The sequence below is a fragment of the Ranitomeya imitator genome, chromosome 2 (genome assembly GCF_032444005.1).
Source record: "Ranitomeya imitator isolate aRanImi1 chromosome 2, aRanImi1.pri, whole genome shotgun sequence".
Classification (NCBI taxonomy): domain Eukaryota; kingdom Metazoa; phylum Chordata; class Amphibia; order Anura; family Dendrobatidae; genus Ranitomeya; species Ranitomeya imitator.
In genome coordinates, this window is record NC_091283.1 from 459985951 (window position 1) to 460010978 (window position 25028).

General features: G+C 48.4%; 1 protein-coding gene across 4 annotated transcripts; it reads right to left on the bottom strand.

The window, feature by feature from the left end:
- Positions 1 to 3931: 3931 nt before the first annotated feature.
- Positions 3932 to 25028, bottom strand: LSM14B (LSM family member 14B). Of its 4 annotated transcripts, XM_069751197.1 has the most exons (9): positions 24845 to 25028; positions 22074 to 22237; positions 18932 to 19067; positions 17798 to 17914; positions 14405 to 14575; positions 14091 to 14162; positions 13311 to 13472; positions 12694 to 12850; positions 3932 to 5296 (listed from the first exon to the last, which is right to left on the bottom strand). In XM_069751197.1, exons 1-9 carry the CDS (start codon positions 24963 to 24965, stop codon positions 5131 to 5133), a joined length of 1266 nt encoding a protein of 421 aa, XP_069607298.1. In that variant the 5' UTR covers positions 24966 to 25028; the 3' UTR covers positions 3932 to 5130. The 4 variants fall into 4 exon arrangements, with proteins under 4 accessions (XP_069607298.1, XP_069607301.1, XP_069607299.1 ...); XM_069751200.1 differs by lacking the exon at positions 17798 to 17914; XM_069751198.1 differs by lacking the exon at positions 14091 to 14162.

Consider the following 25028-nt stretch of genomic DNA (forward strand, 5'->3'; position numbering starts at 1 on the left):
GATGTAATTTATAATTATTACTTAGTATATTGCATTATCGGAGATCATTCAAGAATAACATGACATTATGATTCACTACTCAGTGTATCGTTATTTGTGGACCACTTGGGGCAAAATCACACACAGCGGCCAAATATCGCACCGACCACATCGTTTTCATATTGAGTCACAGTTTTGCGAAGAAACTGGTAAAACTGTGGAGCAGTTTTTAAATTAAGATTAAGTGCTATTCGTGGTTTTCATGCATAGCACTCCTTCCTGTGATAAACTGGGGGGGGGGCTATTCACATGTCCATGGTTTATTGTGGTCGAGCAGTCCACGGAAAATTGTGGCGACTAATGATTTTGAAACAAAGGGTCAGATCAGAGTGTGGTCGAATTTTCATAAGCTGCTAGAAAAGAGAATTTGGAGAAACTTGCATACGCATTATCAATAGTAAAAAGTTGGTCACACAGGGTTAATAGCTGCGTTAATGGAGTGCGTTACACCGCGGTCCATTAACGCTGCCATTAACCCTGTGTGAGGGCTGACTGGAGGGGAGTATGGAGCGGGCACTGACTGGGGGGAGGAAGGAGCGGCCATTTTTCCGCTGGACTGTGCCGGTCGCTGATTGGTCGTGGCTATTTTGGATTTGGATTGACTTGGATTTCCATGACAAAGGCCGCGACCAATGAATATCCATGAGAGACAGACGGAAGTGACCCTTAGACAATTATATAGTAGATATTCTAATTGGTCCGTTTTTCTTGCATGTGCGATAAACAGAAGTCTGAATGAAGCCTACCACTCTAGGACCTTTGCTGAGGAAGGTCCTGAATGAATACGTTCTATGGAGATATAGCACAAGAATAAATTATTTCAGGGGGCAGAAGATTCCCCTCTAGCCACACCTAAACACATGACTTATCTATGTGATGTCTTTATTAAAGCACCACTCTAGAGGGCAACATACAAGCTGCAGCATTTACTGATTGTCTGCACATAGTCTTCGTTCTCACTGCTACATCTTGCAGAGGAATTTTTTTTTGGAAGGGAGGATGCCATAGCCTGAAGCTGCACCTGTCAATCTCCTATATTGTTACACTCCACAATTGCTCATTTCCAGCACACGTGCATAAACACAGGATTGAGCTATAGCACACTCATTGTTCTGAATGGGCTCACATAGGACGAGAGGAGAACCTTCTATAGAAAATCAAAGTTCAATTCATCAGTAACACTACAGTGACTTGTGATTCTAGTGTTAGGTACATTGGGCCAGATTTGTACCCAATAATGGCAGCTTCTGCGCTACTCTCACCTTATTCATAATTGTAGGAAAGTGGAGCTTAAATGTTTTGGTCATAGAGCTCAGAAATTTAAAAAAGTTTACTGACTAATTCCCAGATAGCACATTTTACAGGCAGTGCAATAGGATCTACAACTCCAAAAATATGCATTTATGTAGAAAAATATTTTTACAAAGTAATATGTATGCAAAAATGGTGTACAAACATTAATGCAGAATTACAAGCTTAGTCAGGTGTATATGGGGAACTACCCCTCCTTACAGTGTTTGTTCCATCAGATATTGTAGGTACAGATATATAAGAGCTTTGTATGACAGCACCCTAATAAAACTGTCAGATCAACACCAAATATTTAAAAAAATAAAAAAAGTATCCATAAACTTAGTAGATAGACAAGGGCCCAGATTCATCATTGCTTTAGTTTTCAGGAGTAATCTGCTTTTTTATTTATTTTTTTTAGAGATTTGCACCTTATTTTACATTTTTTTATTTTGCTTTTCCAGATGTGTTAGATTCATGACACACCAAACATTGCATGTTTTCACACCTCACTCTAGTCCCAGCCTGGAGGAGTTTTCCATGTGGGGCATCTTTAGATCAGGATGACACTTTCGGAGCTGAAGTTACTAAAGTCTCAACACAGACATTTATTTTGTGCCACATTCATTAACCTTATGCACCATTTTGCAAAATTTGGTGCAAGAGATATGAATTAAAGTCTTAAATGTCTGAACAGCAGAAACTTCATCCGCACATGATTGATTTATTGATCCCATAGACCAGAAGGCAGCTGTTCTGTTTATGGATCCATCTCAGATGTGTGCTACCCAATGGTAATGGACAGTTCTGATACTAACCAGAAAGCACATGGCAGACAGAGCCTAATGAATACACAGGAAGCGTTTGTTTTACACATTCTTTAATCCACAGTTCTGTCTTGTCTGCTGATCAGTCTCGATATGATGGTATTAATTTTCCAGAATTTCCTGCACTTACCTTGGTGGGAAGGGATTGTTTTTCTCTACACCAGTCACAAAACTGACTTTTGCCTATTTTATTTGAACAAAGTCAGACAATCCTATATGTTGGATGATCACCCAGTGTGACATCTGAATGCCAGACCTGACAATGAAGTAGATGTAGGTGAAAATTCTGGATCCAAAAACGCAAGTTATGGTACCATGCGTTGGCATATTCTAGTATGGCAATACCCTCCCTGCAATATTGCTGATGGCCAAGAGGCATTGGGGTACATGTAGTGCAACTGTTCTATCCTGCTACAACTGCATTAAAAAGAATGGCACTCAGGACCAAGTTTACCCTGTTCAGATGTTTGCCTTAAGTTCCCTAATCAGTACTTTGATCCCTAACCTAGAGAAGGGGTGCAATAATCAGTCTAAATGAAGTCAGAAGACTGCTACCAACTTCATGAGGTTGTCACTTATTGCAACCACCGACCCATCTCTGCTATTCCAAGAGATCACAAGATGATATCTTGTTCTCCTCTGCTTGAGCGGCTAAATGAGCATCAGTGTTCACCGTGCAATGCTCCTCTGGGAAATATAGTATACAAATTGCCTCTTCTGAGATAAAGAGGACTTAAACTCAATAGCGCCACCTGTTGGAAGTAGCGATCCTACAAGTCACAATCAACCCTTTAACGAGTCTTGCAATATGACTTAGGACAAAAGCCAAATCAATATCTCAATTCGCAGACAGGCTGTCAGTGCGAAGCATCAGAACTGATTTGGCTAGGCTATGCAGCATCAATAGTAAAAAGATAGAATGTTAAAAAAAAATCGTGATATTCTCACCTTCCGGCAGCCCCTGCAGCCTTCCCGCTTCTCACGATGCTTCTGTTCCCAGTGATGCCTTGCGGCAATGACCCCAGATGATGTAGCATCACGTGAGACCACTACATCACAGGTTATTGCCGCAAGGCATTACTGGGAACGGGAGCATCGTGAGGAGTGGGAAGGCTGCGGGAGATGCCAGAAGGTGAGAATATCACAATTTTTTTTTTTTACAGGTATATGGTTGCCAGGGCCTGGAGGAGAGTCCCCTCTCCTCCACCCTGGGTACCAACCGCACATGATCCGCTTACTTCCCACATGATGGACATAGCCACATGCGGAAGTAAGCAGATCAATGCATTTTTATGTGCAGAATCCCCACGATTCCACACAAAGAATGAACATGCGGAACTGCATTCTGGAAAAAAAATGCAGCATGTGCACAAAAAAATGCGGAATGCATTAAAAGTTATGGGATGCTTAAGCAAGATTTTTAGCTTTTTTGGTTTTCTGCCAAAAAAACGCTAAAAAAGCTTAAACGTGTGCACAGCCTACAGTCCAGTCTAAGCAGGTCCAAGTGTCAACACCAAATGACTGTTCAAACCAAGCATGCACACAGAACCCTTGGCATGGCTGAGCAGTTCAGCACCTTCCCACCCACTTGTTTTCCCATCCCTTTTCTGACGCTTGTAAACCCAGAGGTTTTTTTTATTATTATGGGTCAAGGGGGATGTAGAAAGATGCAAAACAAGCAGGTGGAAAGGTGCACAGAGAATCTGAGCTTGTTTGAGCAGTCGTTTTGTGCCAAGTGCAGGAGGGAAGGGGGTGGAATAAATATATGGCACGAGTCAAATGGTTGTATATTTATTGGTAGCTTACAATTTAAATCACATCCCCCATGGGCTACTGGTTATCAGCACCAGGATTCTACAAAAATAAAGACACTTTCTTAAATTAAATCTTATAACTTAAAAATGGTCGTTTGCAGAAAATTTTACAATACTGGGTTAAGTGCATCAATGTAAAAGAAAAAAAAAAAGTAGATCCATCTCATGCAGACTTATCTTGTGGCATGTATGCTAGAGGATAGCTTCGGAGTTGTGCTGCGCTCTGGCAGAACTTAGCTGAAGAGTTGTGGCTGCAACCTTGCACCAAATCTCTATGTGCGGCAAGAATTTTTTTTCGTGAGCTTGAGGGCATCAGGGCAACTATTCCTTGTTATGTGACACTTGTGGCAGTTGGCTAGCAGTCTGGGCCACTGTTAGGCCGGGGTCACACTTGTGAGTGCAGTGTGAGAAACTCGCGTGAGTCTCGCACCTCAATACCAGCCACTGCCACCGGCACTCAGGACCGGAGCGTGCGGCTGCATAGACATACATGCAGCTGCACACTGTGGTCCCAAGTGCCAGTGCCGGGTATGGAGGTGCGAGACTCACGCTGCACTCAAGTGTTACCCCGGCCTTACAAGGATAGCACTGGTGACAACAAAACAAACTGCTAGAATGAAAGAAAAATAATTAAAATAATCAGTGAAGGGGTGAAGCTGTACCCACCACCTACCGATGCACCCACTTGGTACACAGATGAATACTCAGGTGATATCTTAACATAAATTTAAGGGGGGACGGTGAGCAGATCACTCATCTGAGCACAACACAAAGCCATTAAAACCCCCTCCTAAAAAAAACAAAAAAAAAAAAGGAAACTAGCATTCAAATTATACATTAAAAAGTACAAGAAAAATAAATCTCCTTCCTTCTGAGGTCCAAAATATAACTGCTCACCTCCCAACGTACCACAAAGCCTTCCCCTACATGATGAAGCACTGCCATGGTCTCCTATACATGTCCGTGCCAAGTCCAATCTGTAGCCTTTACAAACCAGTGTTATATAGGTGAAAGCAATGCAGGGGCTTATCCTGCCCAGTGCAGTTAAAGAGCTGCTACAAAGCGTTTTGAGGGGTGTGGGAAGGGGGCAAAAAGGTATGGAAGACTAGTCCATTTAGAAACACAAACCCCTTTTATGTCCATGTTACTGGCACAAGTCTTCACACCCTCCCAGTGCCAGCCCTCTGCGTTGTCTGGTTTCTTCGTGGAACGGCACCGCCCCTGCCTCCTCGGAACCCACCGCGAAAGCTGCGGCCTCGGCGGAATCTGCCAGAAACCCCAAAGGTTTCAGTGTTCAGCTTTTTCTCCTCTGCCCACGTGGTGCGTCTGTAGACAAGAGACTTGTTAATTTAGGTCTTCAGGTTATCACAGTATTTCATACATTATCTGCTGAGTAATCTGCTTAAGGTGGTGGAACAAAGCAGCTACAAGCAAAACCACCATGAGGAGCTGTACCAGGGGCATTCAGGACACCCTGGGGTTTATAACACTGATGCAGAGAATCTGATGTTGACTGAGTTTCATCCTGTATTATACTCCAGAGCTGCACTCACTATTCTGCTGGTGCGGTCACTGTAAAATCTGTTTCTTGGAGCCTCCATTGGGGGACACAGGAACCATGGGTGTATGCTGCTGCCACTAGGAGGCTGACACTATGCAAATAAAAAAAGTTAGCTCCTCCTCTGCAGTGTACACCCCACCGACTGGCATTATACTCTTCAGTTAGTGAGAAAGCAGTAGGAGATAATGAACAAGGTTGAAAACCATAAACACAAACTTGAGAACTGTAAACGTGAGAACAGTCGTAGAACATATAACAGAAACATTGGGAGGGAGCTGTGTCCCCCAATGGAGGCTCCAAGAAACAGATTTTACGGTAAGCAACCAAAAATCCTGTTTTCTTTATCGCCTCTCATTGGGGGACACAGGAACCATGGGACATCCCAAAGCAGTCCCTAGGGCAGGAAGACAGACTTCCATCAGGTCAGAGGACTTACCACTGCCGCCTGCAAGATCCTTCTGCCTAGGCTGGCGTCCGCCGATGCGTAGGTATGGACCTTATAAAATTTGGCGAACGTGTGGATGGAAGACCAAGTTGCAAAGCTGTAGGGCGGAAGCCCTGTGGTGCACCGCCCAGGAGGCGCCGACTGCCCGGGTAGAGTGAGCCTTAATCCCAGGAGGGGGCACTGTTCTTGACCCGGTAAGCCTCCAAAATTGCCATTCTGATCCATCGAGCAATAGTCGCTTTGGAAGCCGGCTGGCCTCTGCGCGTGCCATCAGGAATGACGAAAAAAGAATCCGTCATCCGGAAAGAGGATGTTCTATCCAGATAGATCCTCACTGCCCTGATGAGGTCTAGCTTGTTCAACGATCGCTCCAGAGGATGAGTCTGAGCTGGACAAAAGGAAGGTAGAACGATGTCCTCGTTGAGGTGGAAGGTGGAAACCACCTTAGGAAGAAAGGAAGGTGGGGGCCGGAAAACCACCTTGTCCTGGTGAATGACCAAAAACGGAGGACGGCAAGACAAGGCCGCCAACTCGGAAACGCGGCGAATAGACGTGATGGCCACAAGAAAGGTCACCTTCCAAGATAGAACTGATAGAGGAATCTCCCTAAGGCTCGAAGGGAGAAACCCTCATAACGTCCAGTACCAGGTTTAAGTCCCATGCGTCCACAGGGGCCCTGTACGGCGGGACAGCGTGGGCTACTCCTTGAAGGAAGGTCTTAACCTGAGGCCGAGAAGCTAAGGTCTTCTGAAAGAGGATGGAAAGCGCAGATACCTGGCCCTTCAGGGAGCTGAGAGCTAGGCCCAAATCCAGTCCTGCCTGAAGGAAGGCCAAGAGAGAAGGCAGAGAAAAGGACATGGATGGAATGCGGTTGGACTCGCACCAACGGAAGTAAGCCTTCCAGGTACGGTAGTAGATCCTGGAAGACTAAGGCTTCCGAGCCTGAATCATGGTTTGAATTACCCGGTCCGAAAGGCCGGACGCTCTTAGAACCGCGGTCTCAACAGCCACGCCGTTAAACTGAGCGACCGAGAATTTGGGTGGCAGATTAGACCCTGAGACAGCAGATCGGGCCTGTCTGGAAGGCGCCAGGGAGCGTCCGCGAGAAGGTTGACGAGCTCCGCGAACCAAGCTCTCCTGGGCCAATCCGGGGCGATCAAGATGACTGGCACCCCTTCCGCTTTGATCTTCTTCAACAGTTTGGGAAGTAAAGGAAGGGGTGGGAACAGGTAGGGCAGCCCGAACTGTGACCAAGGAATGGCCAGAGCGTCGACGCCCACTGCGAGAGGATCGCGAGACCTGGAGACGAACTGCGGAACCTTCCTGTTCATTCGGGACGCCGTGAGATCCACGTCCGGAGTCCCCCATCAAAGACAAATCTGATGGAAGACCTCCGGATGCAAGGACCATTCCCCTGCCGCGAGGCCTTCGCGGCTGAGGAAGTCGGCGGCCCAGTTGTCCACGCCGGGGATATGCACCAGGGATATCACCGGAACCGTGGCCTCTGCCCAAAGGAGAATCTTGGATACCTCGGCAAGGGCCAAGGAGCTCCGGGTCCCCCCCTGATGGTTAACATATGCCACAGCCGTGGCATTGTCCGTCTGGATCCGGACTGACAGGCCCCTGAGAATCCTTTCCCAGTGGCGGAGGGACAGAAAGATGGCCCGAATTTCGAGGACATTGATTGGCAGAGTTGATTCCTGCGACGACCAACGGCCCTGAACCGTCAGGTGACGGAAAACCGCACCCCAGCCGAGCAGGCTGGCGTCCGTTGTGACCACCTGCCAGTGAACTGAAAGGAAGGACCTGCCCTGGGAGATGAGAGGTGACGTCAGCCACCAGTTGAGAGACCGCTTGACCCAAGAAGAGAGTCTGATCGGCCGATTCAAGGAGAAGACAGACCTGTCCCACTGAGACAGAATGGCTTGCTGAAGGGGTTGTGAATGGAATTGGGCGAAGGGAATCGCTTCCAAGGTAGCAACCATCCTCCCCAGAACCTTCATGGCCGATCGGAGGGAGGGAGGCCGAGGACCCTGGAGCAAGCGTATGTCCCGACAGAGTGGATCTCTTGTCCTTGGGAAGGAAGACTCTGGTCTGACGAGTGTCGAATAGCATACCCAGAAAGATGATGCGCTGAGAAGGAATAAGGCAGGACTTCTTCCGGTTGACCAGCCACCCGAAACGGGCTAAGGTGTCGAGAACAATGAACAGGCTTTCGTGAGCCTGAGAAAAGGACGGTGCCTTGATGAGGATGTCGTCGAGGTATGGAAATAGGACCAGGCCTCTGACTCAAGATGGCCATCAGCGCTGCCATGATCTTCGTGAACACCCTTGGAGCGGTTGCGAGACCGAACGGCAGGGCGACGAATTGAAAGTGTTCCCGTTGCACTGCGAAGCGCAGGAAACGGTGATGTCCGGGAAATATTGGGACATGTAGGTAGGCGTCCTGGATATCTATTGAGCATAGAAATTCCTGAGCCTCCATGGAAGCAATTACTGAACGAAGGGATTCCATCCTGAAGTGTCTCAGGCGAACTCTCCTGTTCAGCAATTTGAGGTCCAGGATGGGGCAAACCTTGCCGGCTTTTTTCGGTACCACAAAAAGGTTTGAGTAGAAAGCCGTGAACCGTTCTCTCTGGAACGGGAACGATTACCCCGGATTTGAGCAGAGAAGCAATGGCTGCGAAGAAGCCCGGAACTAGAGCGGGATCTCTTGGAGGCCGGGATTGAAAGAAACGATCCCTGGGTCGGGAGGCGAACTCCATCTTGTATCCCGAGGATACAACTTCCCTGACCCATGCGTCCTCTACTGCGGAAATCCAGACGTCCCTGAAAAGGAGAAGACGGCCGCCCAACCTGGGAGGTGGGCTGGGGTCTTGCCGAGAGTCATGCCGAGGTGGATCTTCCAGTCCTGGGCCTGGAGGATCTACCCTGGGAATAGCGAGGACGCCAGGACGGAGTGGGCCTAAAGGACACCGCCTTCTTCTCCTGACGTGCCTGTGGCCTCTGTTGCTGCTGGGAAAAGGAGTTTGACGCAGCGAAGCGACGAAAGGGCCGAAAAGAGCGAAACTGCCGTCTAGGAGGAGGGCGACAAGGCTTAGCCTGGGGGAGAAGAGAACTTGTACCCCCGGTGGCGTCCTTAATGATTTGATCCAGCTGGAAACCAAAGAGACAAGAGCCCTGGAAGGGCAGACTAGTGAGGGACTTTTTAGAAGATAAGTCCGGCTGCCAGACCTTGAGCCAAACGGTGCGGCGGATGGCAACGGCATTGCTGGAAGCCTGGGCCGCACAAGACACGACATGCAGGGAGGCAGAGACCAGGTATTCACCGGCGTGGGAAATCTGATTGGCAAGCTCTGCTAGTTGCACGGGAGGCGCCCCGTCCAGGATACCTCGACAGAGCTCTTTGGCCCATTTGGAGATGGATTTAGAAACCCAAGTGGAAGCAAAAGCTGGGCATATAGCCGCTGCAGCTGCTTCAAAGGCTGACTTCGCAAAGGATTCTATAGCCCTATCGTTAGAGTCCTTCAGAGATGCTCCGCCGGACAGAGGAAGCACCGTGTTGGTGGACAGCCTGGACACAGGTGGATCCACCGAGGGAGAGACCGTCCAGTTGGCGGTAAGTTCTGGAGAAAAGGGATATAACACACCCAGGCGTTTTCCCCTCTGAAAACGTCTAGTGGGGTTCTCTCTCTCTGGACATGATTTCCTCGAATTCAGGATGAGGAGCAAAAAACTTGGAAGGTGTTTTGGCCCGTCTAAACGAAACCGCCTGATCTGCGGGTTCCGTAGAGGGATCTTTTATGCCACAGGATTGGTTTACTGCCCCAATGAGATTCTGGACCATCTCCCTCATGGTGGCGATTTGGTTAGAATCCAGCTCCGAAATATCCTCCGAGGACGCATCAGAGAATGCCTCGCCTGACTCAGGGGAGGAGGGTCGAGGGGACGCCGACCGCAGGGGAGGGCCGTGTGGCGAGATGGAGAGAGAAGAGGACTCAGACCGACGTTCCTGTCTGGACCTTTTGTGGCATATCGAGGAGGGCTCGGGCGGCGGTTCCTGCGACCCGCTGGCCACGGCAGGGGGCTGCAGGGGTAACCGATCCAGCGCGGACACCAGGGTTTGAGACACCCGCGTTAAATCGGCCACAGATTGTGACAGAGGCGGCCCAGACTGGGATGGGGGGGGGGGGGGGGGATCACTCTCGGGCGGAACAGCCGGGGGATCCTGGCCGGTGGGAACAATCTGGTTGCTGCAGGACTGACAGCGGGGAGGACTGACCTGAGGGAAGTTTGCTGTTACAGGACGAACATGCAAAGTACGTGACTAAGGCAGTAGATGAAGAAGTAGGGGGGCGAGAGCGGCCCCCTTTAGAGGTAGACATTTTTAGAGAACCCTGAAGATGCCAGTGGGTTAGGGGACAGAGGGCAGAGGGGGGTGTCAGTCTGCAGTGCAGCTACTCACGGACTGGTCCTGGAAGATGTCCCACTGGTCCTCTGTGGAGAACTCCCCTGAGGTGCTGTATGTCGCTATGCTGAGGCCAAAGAAGGTGCGGGCGAAGGAGCGTGGCGCGCTGCACAGGCTGCTGCTGCTGTGGTGTGAAGAGGAGCGAACACCAGAAGAGTGTCCTCACGAGGAAGGGGCGGAGCCAGACACAGACGCCGGTGGGCAGGACATAGCAAGTCGGGCGGGAAAAAAAGCCCACCCGCAGAAGCGGAAGTGGGGATCCGAAAAACCGGAAGTAGGCCCCGGCCGAAGCCAGGGCCTAAATTAGGAACCGGCGGCCGGCAAACGAGCCGCGGCGCCGGTATAGCCGGATCAACGCACCGCAACGAGAGGCTGGCGGCGCCGGCACCGCAGCCTGCCAGGCTGCGCCACATAAGGGCGCTGCAGATAAACACCTCCTGCGGCGCCAGAGCAATGCGCCGCAGCGAGAAGCAGCGCGACAGCCAGCAGGGCTGCCGCGCTGAGAATGTGCCAGGGTAAAAACCGCAGCGCCGGTAGTGCGCCGCGGAAAGAGCTAACGGCAGACAGAGGTGAAAGTTAGCTCCTCCCTGGAAGAAGGTGCTGGGGGGAAAGAGCGCGGCGGCCTAAAAGGGGGGCCCCGCACCTGGAAGAAATGTGATGACACCAATAAACCACCGGCCGCGCCGATGAAAGATACAGGCGATGACCGGTATGAGAGGGTCACCGTCTGGGAACCCCTAACAAGCAACCCCCCCCCCCTATCAAAGAACTGGGATGGGAAGGGAGAAATACTCACCTAACATCCCACGCCGGTACTAACCTTAAAAAGGGGGTGAGACGTCCAGGGAGCTGATGGGCGTCCTCGTCTCCTCAACCGACAGGCTCTGGTGGGCGAGTGGGTGGGGGACGGAGCCAGGACCGAACTTCTAAGCACGCTTGTGTGCTAGGGTCTTGGTCCTGCTGTGGGATCTATGAGGATACGGGGTGGCAGTACACGCCATACTCAGTCCGTATTGTGGAACTACAGGTGTGACTGCTCACCATGTATCCCTCCGGAAAAACATGAAAAGGAACGACGCACATTGAGGTAGATAAGGGTCTAATGAAAGACCCGTGCCCACCTCCTACTGACACTAAGCTAAACTGAAGAGTATAATGCCAGTCGGTGGGGTGTACACTGCAGAGGAGGAGCTAACTTTTTTATTTGCATAGTGTCAGCCTCCTAGTGGCAGCAGCATACACCCATGGTTCCTGTGTCCCCCAATGAGAGGCGATAAAGAAATACATTACATTACTTATCCTGTACTGATCCCGAGTTACATCCTGTATTATACTCCAGAGCTGCACTCACTATTCTGCTGGTGCAGTCACTGTGTACATATATTACATTACTTATCCTGTACTGATCCTGAGTTATATCCTGTATTATACCCCAGAGCTGCACTCACTATTCTGCTGGTGCAGTCACTGTGTACATACATTCCATTACTTTTCCTGTACTGATCCTGAGTTACATCCAGTATTATGCTCCAAAGCTGCACTCACTATATACATACATTACTTATCCTGTACTGATCCTGAGTTACATCCAGTATTATACCCCAGAGCTGCACTCATTCTGCTGGTGCAGTCATTGTCTACATACATTACTTATCCTGTGCTGATCCTGAGTTACATCCTGCATTATACTCCAGAGCTGCACTCACTATTCTGCTTGTGCAGTCACTGTGTACATACATTACTTATACCAGGATGTAAGTCAGGACCAGTACAAGATAAAGTATGTATACCTTGTCCACCAGTAGAATAGTGAGTGCAGCTCTGGAAGTTTAATACAGGATATAACTCAGGAATAGTATGGGATAAGTATTGTAAGTACATTGACTCCATCAGAATATTGAGTGCAGCTCTGGAGCATAATACAGGATGTAACTCAGGATCAGTACAGGATAAGTAATGTAATGTATGTACACAGTGACTCCACCAGCACAATAGTGAGTGCAGATCCAGAGAATAATACAGGGTACAACTCACATTTAGTACAACTTTATACTCCAGTGCTGCACTCACTGATGGTGGAGAACTTGTGTAGAAGCATTACTTATCCTGCAATACACTGCAAAGCTGCCTTTCATACTGCAGCCTCAACTGAAATTTTGCAGCATTTACTACTAGTACATCAAGCTGAGAACTCATTTAAAAAAAAAAAAATTACAACAGATTTTACAGAAACATGGGTAACTGTCCACCTGGATTTCATCTCTGAAGAAATATTATCGAAGAAAGACTTGGTACGGTCATAGTATATATTGGGTCCCAGGGGATCTTCCTCTGGATTCCCATCACTATTCTGGGTTTCCACTCCAGAGTCTCCTTTCTCGTCACCCTCCTTATCAGTCTTGTCATCTGCAAGGGAAAAGTTTAATCCAGCATGGCATGTAAAACAGGTTTTATACAGGCCCATAACCTGCCAGACAAGTGGTCAAACGAGTGCCCATTCCTGCTCACCACCACGTGTAGACATGCCACTGGCCAGCTGAATAAGCAACATTCTCATTCACAAGCCAACGTACTTCAGACACTGGAGCTCTCCGGCCACAACTGGTGATGTGCTGACAATATTGGGTATTCCAGTAAGTATTCACAGATTTACAGGAAATGTGAGAATATCTAAATTAAGGGAAGGGATGGAGCGTCCAACCATGGAGACCACCAACTGCCATGAGGGGGCATCGGACTTGCTGAATGGAGCAAAGCGTGCATGCTTCTCCATGGACCAGAACTCAGACCCCACTCACCTAGAAGTCACTCCTTTGGAGCAAGATCAATGGTTAGTTCATCAATCAGATCTTACTGACAAACCTACCTTTGAAGTTCAGTTTATCTTTGAATTCTTTATCCAGTTCTTCCCGATTAAACTGAGCATTTGCACTTTCAAAATCAAAGTCCCCGTCAAATTTAATGGCGTTCTCTTTGACGGTAGTTTGCCGGTTCTGCCCCCGAGAGCGATTCCTGGCCCGTCTGTTACCTGAAGAATCACATGGTGACCATAATTAATGCTGAGCTTGTACTGACGATGACATTTGGAGGGAGAGCAATGGTTACCACAAGTCAGACGTGGAAAGGTTTACACTCCTGGCATCAGTGGGGGCACGTAAGTGACTACCAAACCTATGTGCTTCATTCTTGCCCAGTTTTGGGCACAAACTTTCGGCAACACTTGGTTTTTATGATCCACTTGCGGTCAGTGAATGGAGAAATTTTGCTTTACAATCATACTAATAAGCATTTCCATTTAATGAAAGCAAGAAGTTAATGAAAAAAAAAAATAATATTTCACACACTGAACTGGATAACCCTACAAGACTGAAAAATAGCCGAGCGGAAATTTTCCAAAGGGCTTCAGGCCATTGAAAGGGTCCCCCAATAAGATCTATGCTCCAGAGCCATCAAGTGTGCCCCATTATGACAAACTCGGTCTTGCCATGTACTATATGGTTGTCCCCTGGTTGATTGGGCGCCATAGACCATGTTTGCCCTATATGTGGCTCTCCTCACCTTCCATTGGGGATATTAGCCGGGTGATTGCTTTCACTGCACCCAATGATCACCCACAATAATGTGACCACCACGCCCATTATTTTACCTGACCTCCGTCTTTGGGGTCGTCTATTCTCATCATTGATCATATTCTGTGTCGGTGCAGTCTGAGGTGGTACTGAAAAAAATCAAAAGGGGTTCTACATAAATGACATACCAGGTTATATAGTGCAGGTGGTGCTGCCTAGTATGGACACTGGTACACTCCCTGTTGGGCAATGGTAACTGAGAATGCTACCCCATAATCATTGCAGGAACTTTATAACGCACCAACCATGGAAGTGATCATTAACGCTAAATGCATTCAGGACTAGCCCATGGATGCCAGTGAAAGCCTATACCAAAACAAACACCATTTACCATTTACAGGTGCAGGCTGCCCCACTGTCTGGCCCTGTCTGTTCCCCCGCTGGCTCACAGGTGGTCCCTTTGCTGGCTGCAGCTTCTTCTGAGTCATATTCTCCATTGGGCCAGTCTGGACAGCTTGTTCCACCATCGGACTTTTCTTTACTGGGATGGATGGGAAACCAGCTGCAGGCAGAAGAGTGGAGCATATTAGTTGGCGCATCCCGGTAGAACTGGCATGGGAGCCCCCAGTAATGCTCATTGTCTACAGGGAGGCCTTCACACAAAGGTATGATAATGAAGGCACCAAAAAAGTAGAACTGCCAGCAATAAAAGCCAAGCAGGTATGAAGCCACCAAAGCTGAACTGTCTTGTCAGACCCCAGTTTAGTAGTTAAAGGGGTTTTCTAGCCTTAGAAAGACATGACTGCTTTCCTACAGAAATCACATCTGTCCACAGGTCATGGATTCTACTGCAGCTCAAATTCCATTGAAATGACAGCTGCAATACCACACAACCTGTGGACCAGAGTGGCGCTGTTTACAGAAGAAAGCAGCCACATTTTTCCAATCCTGAACAAATAAGCTGGGTAGTACCTAATAATCCCAGTCAGTTAAAGGTGTAAACTGGTTCAAGCAAATTATCCATCCACAGGATAGCAATAACTGCTATATAGGTGGGGATACAACCACTAGTATCTCCATCAATCGGCAAAATAAGGAGTACTGTCGTTCTCCCCCGCCATGTGTTCAGTCTAGAGGGGCAGTTGTACTGAAGCATCAATAAGTCTATGGCTCTGACAGACGGCCAAGAGCTGTACTTAGCCCTGTGGACTCAATGGAGCAGAGGAGCGAGCGATTAACCATTGCTTCATTACAATGAGGGTCAAGACCCAAACTGGTGAGGGTCCCAGGATAACTTGTTACAGCAAGAATATCCAGTGGAATAACAGGTTTCCGTAAGGGATTGTATCTTGTAAGATGGCATACACAGTGTGCCTTCATTATAACACGACAGCTACAAACACATGCAAACACCACAAACTACAATGGACAACAGACTGCTACATGCATGAAACTAAACAGCAAAATCAAGTGAAACACCAACTTTGCAGCAGGGAATGTTCATCTTAAAATAAACCCATTGTTACACTTCATTTTAATTTAATCCAAAATGTTGCACTTACAACTTAAGGGTTTAAATTTATTAATATCCCACCTTCATTAAGAGCCTCAAATCTCTTATACAGTGCTATCAAATGAGAATTCTGGCCACCTCTGTGGTGACCACTAGGGGGAGCCGTCTGCAGAGTTAGAAAGCTGCCATATAATATGGCACATTTATCAGAGGATTGGGAGCTTTAACAGTGAAGCAGAGCTTCATACCCTCCAGAAATACAAGAACTGTCCTGATGGGTGCTGTAGTATAGTTGAACCCAACTAAGGTGAATTAAAGGGGCAGCTGCCCAGTTACTCTGAATTCATCCATAGCTTTTTTTAGTGTAGATACCCATGTTCCAAATGCTAGAATTGGGTATAACCTTGTTTTACAGGTGAGCCAGTGTACTGGACTGACTACTATAGACTGAACCCATAGAGGCCCCCCTGACAAAGGCTCCACTGAAACGCGCGTCGGGGTGGACGCGTGTCCATTTAGGGTTTGCACTGCTCTACCGGTCTAGTCAGGTATTTACACTACATCTTTACTTATGTGCATTATTATCTGCGTATTTGTATTCAGCAGGGATCTTGGGACTCCTTAGGCCACATGGGATGATGCAATAACAATGGGCATATATTAACACTACATACATTATGATCCTATTTGATTAATGCTTTATAGTACAGCCTGTATCTATACTTTAGAGTAGGTGATGTGTAATCTCCTAGGCCACACGATGTTTTGATTTTTAATAGTTACCTAGTAGATCCTGTATGATAGTCACAGTGTGATGTATTAATTTTCGATATTCTGAGAAGTGATTCCTTGGTCATGTGACCCTTTTACGATATGTATTTGTTTTGTCCACTGTTCCCATATACTCCATGATCGTTCAATTATTGGGATATTGATTTTTTTCCCTTGTGCTTTGCTGACAATTCAGCGACCCATCCCTCTTAATTAAATCCTTTATAGTGCATGTTATATTGTGCACTGGTTACTAGTACATCATGTACAAAACATTCATCTCCTTTCTATGGTTTATGTACAGTTATTCTTGTCCATTTACTTTCTAAAAGCTATAAAGCAGTTCCCTGGTTTTCAGTAAAAAGTCATTACTTTCAGAGTCATTCACCTAGTTAGCTGCAAAGTCTCATTGAACTGACTGCTCTGCCCTCTGCTCAGTGTTAGAGATAGCAGCAGGAGAGAGGAGGAAAGGATATGAAGGTCTATGACAACAGCCTACTGACTGGGATCAGAAGATGATTATGTGATCCCTCCAGGAACAAAGGCTGATACATGAGAGCTAGTGAATCCATGCACCCATCCAACATGTACCACCAGAGATGTCCACAGGAGAAAAATTGGAAACTAGGATGAGGCTGTAGTCTGCATATCGGAGGGTCTACATTAATGGAAATTGCAGACTTGTGCCAGCAGGAGTGTAGCCAGTACTGGAGTGGTCTCCACCGTCTCACCCATTGATTTCTGTGAGATCCACAATCAGATCTTTGAAAGAAAGCCAAATTGCTCAGGCTTCCTTTCAGCATCTTTATGGGCCAATACCAGAATCCAAATCTGGGAAATGGCCCATTACATTCTTATGCCATGCCAACACCTTACAGGGTTAGTGTAGAGAAGTAGCATGTCCGGTCATCAGAAGCTTCTGGGACTTTATTGCTGCACCTGAGATTTGTACTTCAATACTTGACTTAGAAAGGATGGATAGTTTAGAAACTTCACTTAACCTATTGGTGAATCCTGGGTTAATGGGGTTGGGGGGCAACAGTCTCTCCCTGGGAGACCCCTACTGTTTCACAGACCAGTTATTTATATAAATGGCCACGTTGTAATGTCCAATATAACCTGTGGGGGCACTGTGGGGATTCTGAACACTTACCAGAGTGTCCTACAGTTACAGCATAAGCTGATCACAGGTGGATGCTATACAAAAGAGAAAACCCTTTGTGATACAAGACCTGCTCTAGCCAACACTCCGCATACTCATGGGCTAGTGTCTTACTGGCCATTCTTTTCTGGAATGCCTCCTTGATAGTCACCACATTCTCCTGTGCGGCCGCTGCAGTAGCTCCGCACACTGATCTGGTATAAGCACACTGGTCTGACACTGGACAACACCACAAGCACAATGTTAGTAGACGCGGGACAAGAGAACAATGACTATTCTACCCATGAACACAACTAAGGACAAAAGCATGCGAAGAAAACCCATGCCAGCAATGTTACCCTTAGAGAGGTGCGGAGCCTCTGCCAGCAAGTCTGGATCCGATGCCACAGGCTGTGGTGATGGGGAAGAGGAGGAGCTGGATGCTGCGGCTGACGCCGAAGGGCTTACCAGCTTCTCTGCATGGACAGTGCAACAAGTCATTAACAGGTCACCATTACTGCGAGCATACGTCACTCCCCGATGCCACATGCAACCCCAACCATACAACTACAGGTTAGCTTACTGGGACCCCTGCAGACCCCTTACCCCAATATTACAGCAATTTGCTGTACATGCAATTCATTATTCCATATATACCAATCATGCTTCGCTTTTACTAAACTATTTTAGAACATGCTACATGACATTTCAGAGAGGTACGTTCACAAGTATCACAGTTGCTGCAGTTTTTATTTTATTTTGTCTCACTTTATGCTCACGAGTTCAGGCAGATTTTTAAATCCCAGAATCTGATGGAGATTAGCTGCAGACTCCCCAAGTCCAGCGGGAAAGAAAAAAAAAATAATCCAGAACATTTACTAGAAGGTTAATATGAAGAATACTATAAGCTGGGCATTCAGTGGCAAAGGGAAAGGGGGTGTACACAGAAGAGTGATGCCCTGAAATGCCAGCAGCTCAGGAGTGTTTTGTTCTGGACGTAGATTTTGCAGGGAATCTGTGGGTAATCTGCAGCAAACCTCAAATCTTCCTGGGATCTGAATGGTTTAGTTAGAGGTGTGGCTGTAGAAATAGTCTACCGCCAATACAGTATCTGTGATCCCACCCTTAAGGCTCTCATGCTCATTAGATGAAAGTTTGCCAGCCCAGCAGATACTAGATGACCTGGCCAACAATCTGAGGTATATGGGGCCTCAGATGCAGGGAAGAGATGGATTGGGCAGTTGGAATTTCTACACCCTTTTTGCAGGGGTGACAAGAAATGTATGACAGTGATCCTTTAAATGAGGGGGAGACTGATTAGATCGCAATCTGACCATAGATAGCCCATGTGTATATGGTCAGTTTTAGTCTAATGCTCCTTCTTACAGCGACCTAGCAGATCAGCAGAGACTACGCTGGGACTTCTGGTCGTCCAACCAGCAGCCTCTTCACGTACATGGTAGACAATGGAATGGTAATTGCACATTACGTACCTAGACCCAGGGAGGCTGCATACTGCTGGTTAAGAAGAGAGGAGGCAGCCAGCTGGCCATATGACGGCATGCCTCGAAACGGGCTGTAAGGCACAGAAGGCTGGTACGAACTGGTGGAGGCAGAACCCAGGGATGACTGCAGACAAGATCACAGCAAGACATGAATTCAAAACAAAAGGAAAACAATGCACAGAAATATCCACACGCCGACTATTGTACGATTGCATAATGCATGGATATTATGGAGACTGACATGGGTGGACATACTGGGGCATGAGGGGCCCACTTCAACCTCCAAAACCGCTTCTGTCATTGATAGAACTACTGGACTGTAAGGGCCCCACTTCTACTGTTCTTGCACAGCGGTCCTTTTCTGTCGGTGTCTGCCATGGCACAGGACTACAGTGCCTTGCCTAGATGCTACATCTCCGCTTTTTATCGTTCGTGGTTGGACAACCAGAAAAAAAGTGCTGGTATATCAAACCTGTATGTAGTCACCCTGTTGTAGCGGGAGTAACTCTTTATTTTATGAATATCATAGAATGGTACAGTACCCAAAACCACAGTTTGATGCATAACCAGACAGTACAAACGGCTCCACATGCCGACAACTGACACTTGCATACCAGCTAGTTCTGCTCTTCTGCGTCTAGGCACCACACCAACTCCTGAAAGATCCAATTACTGAGATACAGGCACCACTGCTGGGACTTATCTACCGAACACTCATGACATATCCAGATAATCTGCCACAAGTTTAGCGAAATTAGGTTAGCGAAATTAGGATTATTTAGTCTAGAAAAAAGACGAATGAGGGGCGATCTAATAACCATGTATAAGTATATAAGGGGACAATACAAATATCTCGCTGAGGATCTGTTTATACCAAGGAAGGTGACGGGCACAAGGGGGCATTCTTTGCGTCTGGAGGAGAGAAGGTTTTTCCACCAACATAGAAGAGGATTCTTTACTGTTAGGGCAGTGAGAATCTGGAATTGCTTGCCTGAGGAGGTGGTGATGGCGAACTCAGTCGAGGGGTTCAAGAGAGGCCTGGATGTCTTCCTGGAGCAGAACAATATTGTATCATACAATTATTAGGTTCTGTAGAAGGACGTAGATCTGGGTATTTATTATGATGGAATATAGGCTGAACTGGATGGACAAATGTCTTTTTTCGGCCTTACTAACTATGTTACTATGTTACTAAGTGTCCCAGATGGCACTGCACCAATGGACCCAGTTGTAGCCAACAGTTAGCAGGACTATAGATATCAGTCTCTGGATGTAAAGAACATATTGGTCCATTATCAGCACGCAGAGGTCTTGAACATTATAAACTAAATTAAGTTGTTGAGCATACAAATATTAAATCTGACTTTGTGCTGCCACTTGGCATCACACTCCCTTGTATTACACGGGCGCCAGATTTCTCCACCTGTTATACAGGTTTCCACTCATCACAACTGAAATGGGGGAAAAGCTTCACCCCTGACAGCCATCCTGAGCCCTCAACCCCCCTCCCGACAGCCATCCAGATCCCTCACCCCTCCGACAGCCATCCGGAGCCCTCAAACCCCATGCCAACCCCCCCCCCTCCCCGACAGCCATCCAGATCCCTCACCCCCCACCCTGACAGCCATCCAGATCCCTCACCCTCCCACCCTGACAGCCATCCAGATCCCTCACCCCCCCCACCCTGACAGCCATCCAGATCCTTCACCCCCCACCCTGACAGCCATCCAGATCCTTCACCCCCCCCCACCCTGACAGCCATCCAGATCCCTCACCCCCCACCCCGACAGCCATCCAGATCCCTCACCCCCCACCCCGACAGCCATCCAGATCCCTCACCCCCCACCCCGACAGCCATCCAGATCCCTCGCCCCCACCCCGACAGCCATCCAGATCCTTCACCCCCACCCTGACAGCCATCCAGATCCCTCAACCCCCCACCCTGACAGCCATCCAGATCCTTCACCCCCCCACCCTGACAGCCATCCAGATCCTTCACCTCCCACCCTGACAGCCATCCAGATCCTTCACCCCCCCCACCCTGACAGCCATCCAGATCCCTCACCCCCCACCCTGACAGCCATCCAGATCCCTCACCCTCCCACCCTGACAGCCATCCAGATCCCTCACCCCCCCCACCCTGACAGCCATCCAGATCCTTCACCCCCCACCCTGACAGCCATCCAGATCCTTCACCCCCCCCACCCTGACAGCCATCCAGATCCCTCACCCCCCACCCTGACAGCCATCCAGATCCCTCACCCTCCCACCCTGACAGCCATCCAGATCCCTCACCCCCCCACCCTGACAGCCATCCAGATCCTTCACCCTCCCACCCTGACAGCCATCCAGATCCCTCACCCTCCCACCCTGACAGCCATCCAGATCCCTCACCCCCCCACCCTTACAGCCATCCAGATCCTTCACCCCCCCCACCCTGACAGCCATCCAGATCCCTCACCCCCCACCCTGACAGCCATCCAGATCCCTCACCCTCCCACCCTGACAGCCATCCAGATCCCTCACCCCCCCCCCACCCTGACAGCCATCCAGATCCTTCACCCCCCCACCCTGACAGCCATCCAGATCCTTCACCCCCCCACCCTGACAGCCATCCAGATCCTTCACCCCCCACCCTGACAGCCATCCAGAGTCCTCACCCCAAATCTGCTGCAGGTGTAATTTGGAGCAGACAATGACTGTCTGCTTTGTTAGCAGCTTTCATCCATTTAATTGCTCTGATAATTGGCCACCGCCAGGATCCTGGGCAGAATTGCGTAAACAAGGACTAAATCTGGCCTCGACATTTTAAAGAGCTTCTCGCACCCGCTGCACGTTTTATAACACTATCCAGCAGCGAAAAGAGAAATTAACCATTACAATGCCTGCTATCAAGTTTTGCTAGTAATGCAGTATTTTAAACCACAGAACTGAGCAAATATTACTGGCGACAGATTCACGTTTTCACTACGATATTACCGCAAAACCATATGGCCAATTTCATCCAAATCTCAGCACGGCTGTGGCCACCAGAACGGGGAAGGCTCACACTTGGAGCAGCATGTCAGTCCTATATTGATCTCTCCAGAATTAAGCATCATCCAGATGAAGTGATCCTATGGTGTCATACCTGGACAATGGCTGGATCCTGGGGTAAGGCATGCTGGGCTTTGGGGGGCTCACACACCGTAATGTCTTTGATGTCACTACCCCGGAATATTATATACTCATACACCTCTTCTCGGGGAGGCGTAGGGCGGTCTGTTGGACGGTCTTCTGTCCCAAAGGATCGCACTATAATCATCGGGAAAAAGAAAGTTATATTCAAGATGATAAAATAAAATCCAGCTCACTGATTGCACCTTGAGGTTGCTCAAGGCGTTTTGTCAAGGATTGGAAAATGCAAAATTATTTGCATATACAAGAGAAGCCAACTATATAGCCAGGAATAAAACCCAATGTTCTCATGTATGGAGGGGTGAGACCCCAACTGGACATCACTGTCCACCTTAAAAGAGCCAAGAATCATACAGTGTGCTCCATTTAAGGAACTAAACCATATATGCACAATGGTTGAGAAGTTGCTTGTTGCTGAGGGTCCCATGAATCCCAAGAACAGGGGTCTGGGGGCACCATATTGGTGGTCCTAACCACACATCACTGCTCCATGTATTTAGAGCTCTATTGTGATATTTCAGCCTCATTGACAATGAAGAGAGCATTGGTGGACCATTATTTCATAGCCTTGTTCTTGGGGGGGAAAAAAAAAGAAAAGGGGTCCCAGCTTTATCTGATAAAGAACACAGGATGTGTGTAAGAAAAGTCACATCCTCATCCTATGGAATCTTTTAACTGTTCTAGTAAATCTTTTGCAATTTGAAGAAGCTGGAACCCCTTTTCTTTATTCACACTACTATAAGTGGTCCCTTGATTTCCGTGCTTCAGGACCCCCGGAGCCTGGGTGAGCTTTGTCTTTTTGCATTCTTGGGAATATACCATCAGTGAGTTATCTAACCTATGAAGACAAGAGAACATGCAATTTATGGTACTACCCCTTTAAATAGACAAAAAAATCCTCATCCATATGAGCCAAGGTCAGGTGGATTCAATTCTCAGGACCCCCATCCTCCTGCACCAGATCTGATCGTTACCCACTTAAATGACCTGCACATAACCTCTGACATTGGGAATAAAGTACAGCAACTTCTGCAGGCCAGCTTTAATCCAAGGGGACCATCCACTGGAGTCACCCTGTAAGGAGTCAATCACGTTCTATAATCCATTGCTTCAGATACACATTTAAAGGGAACCTGACATGTCCGATCCACGGGCAGCATGAAATAGACTGGCTGTATGATCTCAGACAAGTATGTTTGACTCAAACACAGCAAACTAAACTGTCCGCAGCTTCTTCCCACCAGCTCCCCTTGGGTGACAGGTCTCCCAGCATGCAAATGTAGGGAGAGACCAGTCAATCATTGGCATCAGGCAGAGAACCCTGAATGGCTCAGTTCCTGGAGTCAAACACCTGGCAAATGCCCAATACATAGTGTCTGCTGTCAGGATCCCTTTACAGGACATCTGCCAGCAGTGTTCACCCTGCAGAATTACACAGCACTACATCGGAGAGCTGATTATAATGTTTCCGCACCATCAGAGATCAAAGGTTTCCATCCTGAGGTTGCTGCTCCTGCAAGTGTCCAGAAGGCGGTGCCTAGTGCTTAAGCGCCCTCACCACCAACCTGCAGACAGCTGCTACGCCCTAGGAGCAGTTTCTGCCATTGTACAGCTAGCACAGACACTGGAGAGCCAATTACTACTGTGACCCCCATGGTCACATGAAAACACGAGACCACCAACCCTTAATGGAGTAACCCTTTAAATTCAGTCAAACCTACAGTTAACAGACCGCCTTTAATTTGAGAGCCATTGAAGAGAAGCTACTTGTGGGCGCAGTGCCTTGGACCCCCAGAAAACAATTGTATTACTGTTCTAGCATCACAAACCAGGGTCTCCATGTCTATGCCCTAATAAAGTGCACGAGACCCGCTTATGTGACAAACCCCCAATATATCTACATGACCGGAAACAGGGGTCGTCCCCATGGAAAAAGCTAGAAAAATCTCCCTCCAGTAGGTTGATAACACAGTACAGTCACAAGGGTCAGCAGCAGTGTACGGCATGTCCCCATATGGACAAATAACGGGGTCCCTGGAGATTTGCTCCCCTCCAAAAAAAAGGCATACTATGGGATATAAGCTAGTCATTAAAGGGTCTGTCAAGTGAATAAACCACCACCTTCAGCAGGACAGGTGATAACTCACTGGTCGGTGGGGGTCCGAGCACTGGGAACAGCGCTGATTGGCAGAATGGGAAATTTGTATGAAGTGACGGATGGAGCAAGTGCACTGTCACTATTCTAACAGGGATGAGAGATCCCCATTCTGCTGATTGTTGGGGTCCCAGTAGTCAGACCCCCAACAATAAGGTATCATTAAGCCTGTGGATAGGGGAGAATCCCTTTAACTGGACCTTCCCCAATTGCTTCACATGCAAAACCCCAGCAAGGTGACTGGTGGCTAGTTCTACATCAGTTATGGGGGTGACCAGACTGTGCACTACAAGAGACCCCCACTACCAGCACTGCTCCCCATCTTTCCTCCTCCAACCCCCACAGCGCAACCACCACCCTCAGCCACGTGCACCAGCTCCAGAAGTGACCCCGCCATGGCCCCGCCCACTGCCCTCGCCCCCCAGGGGTGGTCCCCGCTCCTCACCGCCCCCTGGCGAGCACAGTTTCTGCCCCGCATTACGTCAGCCGTTCTCGGGGAGTCACAGGGCTGTGATGCGCTGCCCCCGCACTGCTCACGACCACCAGGCCCGGGCTTTCCCTGCGAATACCTTTGGCTAGAGCCACAGTGGAGTTCTCGGTGTCGATGGTGTACAGGATGCCCTCATAGCGGATCTGAGCCTTGGAGATCAGGCTGATTTTGCTGCCGATGTACGGGGTGCCTGAGCTCATGGTGCCGGCTTTTCTGCAACTCCCTGCTGGTTCGCACCTTTCCACCTGAGAAACACCCCCTGG

Excerpts from the sequence above, each read along its gene's own strand:
- LSM14B (XM_069751197.1), bottom strand. The coding sequence starts at position 24,965 with ATGAGCTCAGGCACCCCGTACATCGGCAGCAAAATCAGCCTGATCTCC. Across the intron at positions 13,473-14,090 it reads ACCCCAAAGACGGAGGTCAG|GTAACAGACGGGCCAGGAAT; the intron begins GTAAAATAATGG and ends GTGATTCTTCAG. Across the intron at positions 12,851-13,310 it reads AGATAAACTGAACTTCAAAG|ATGACAAGACTGATAAGGAG; the intron begins GTAGGTTTGTCA and ends TTTCCCTTGCAG.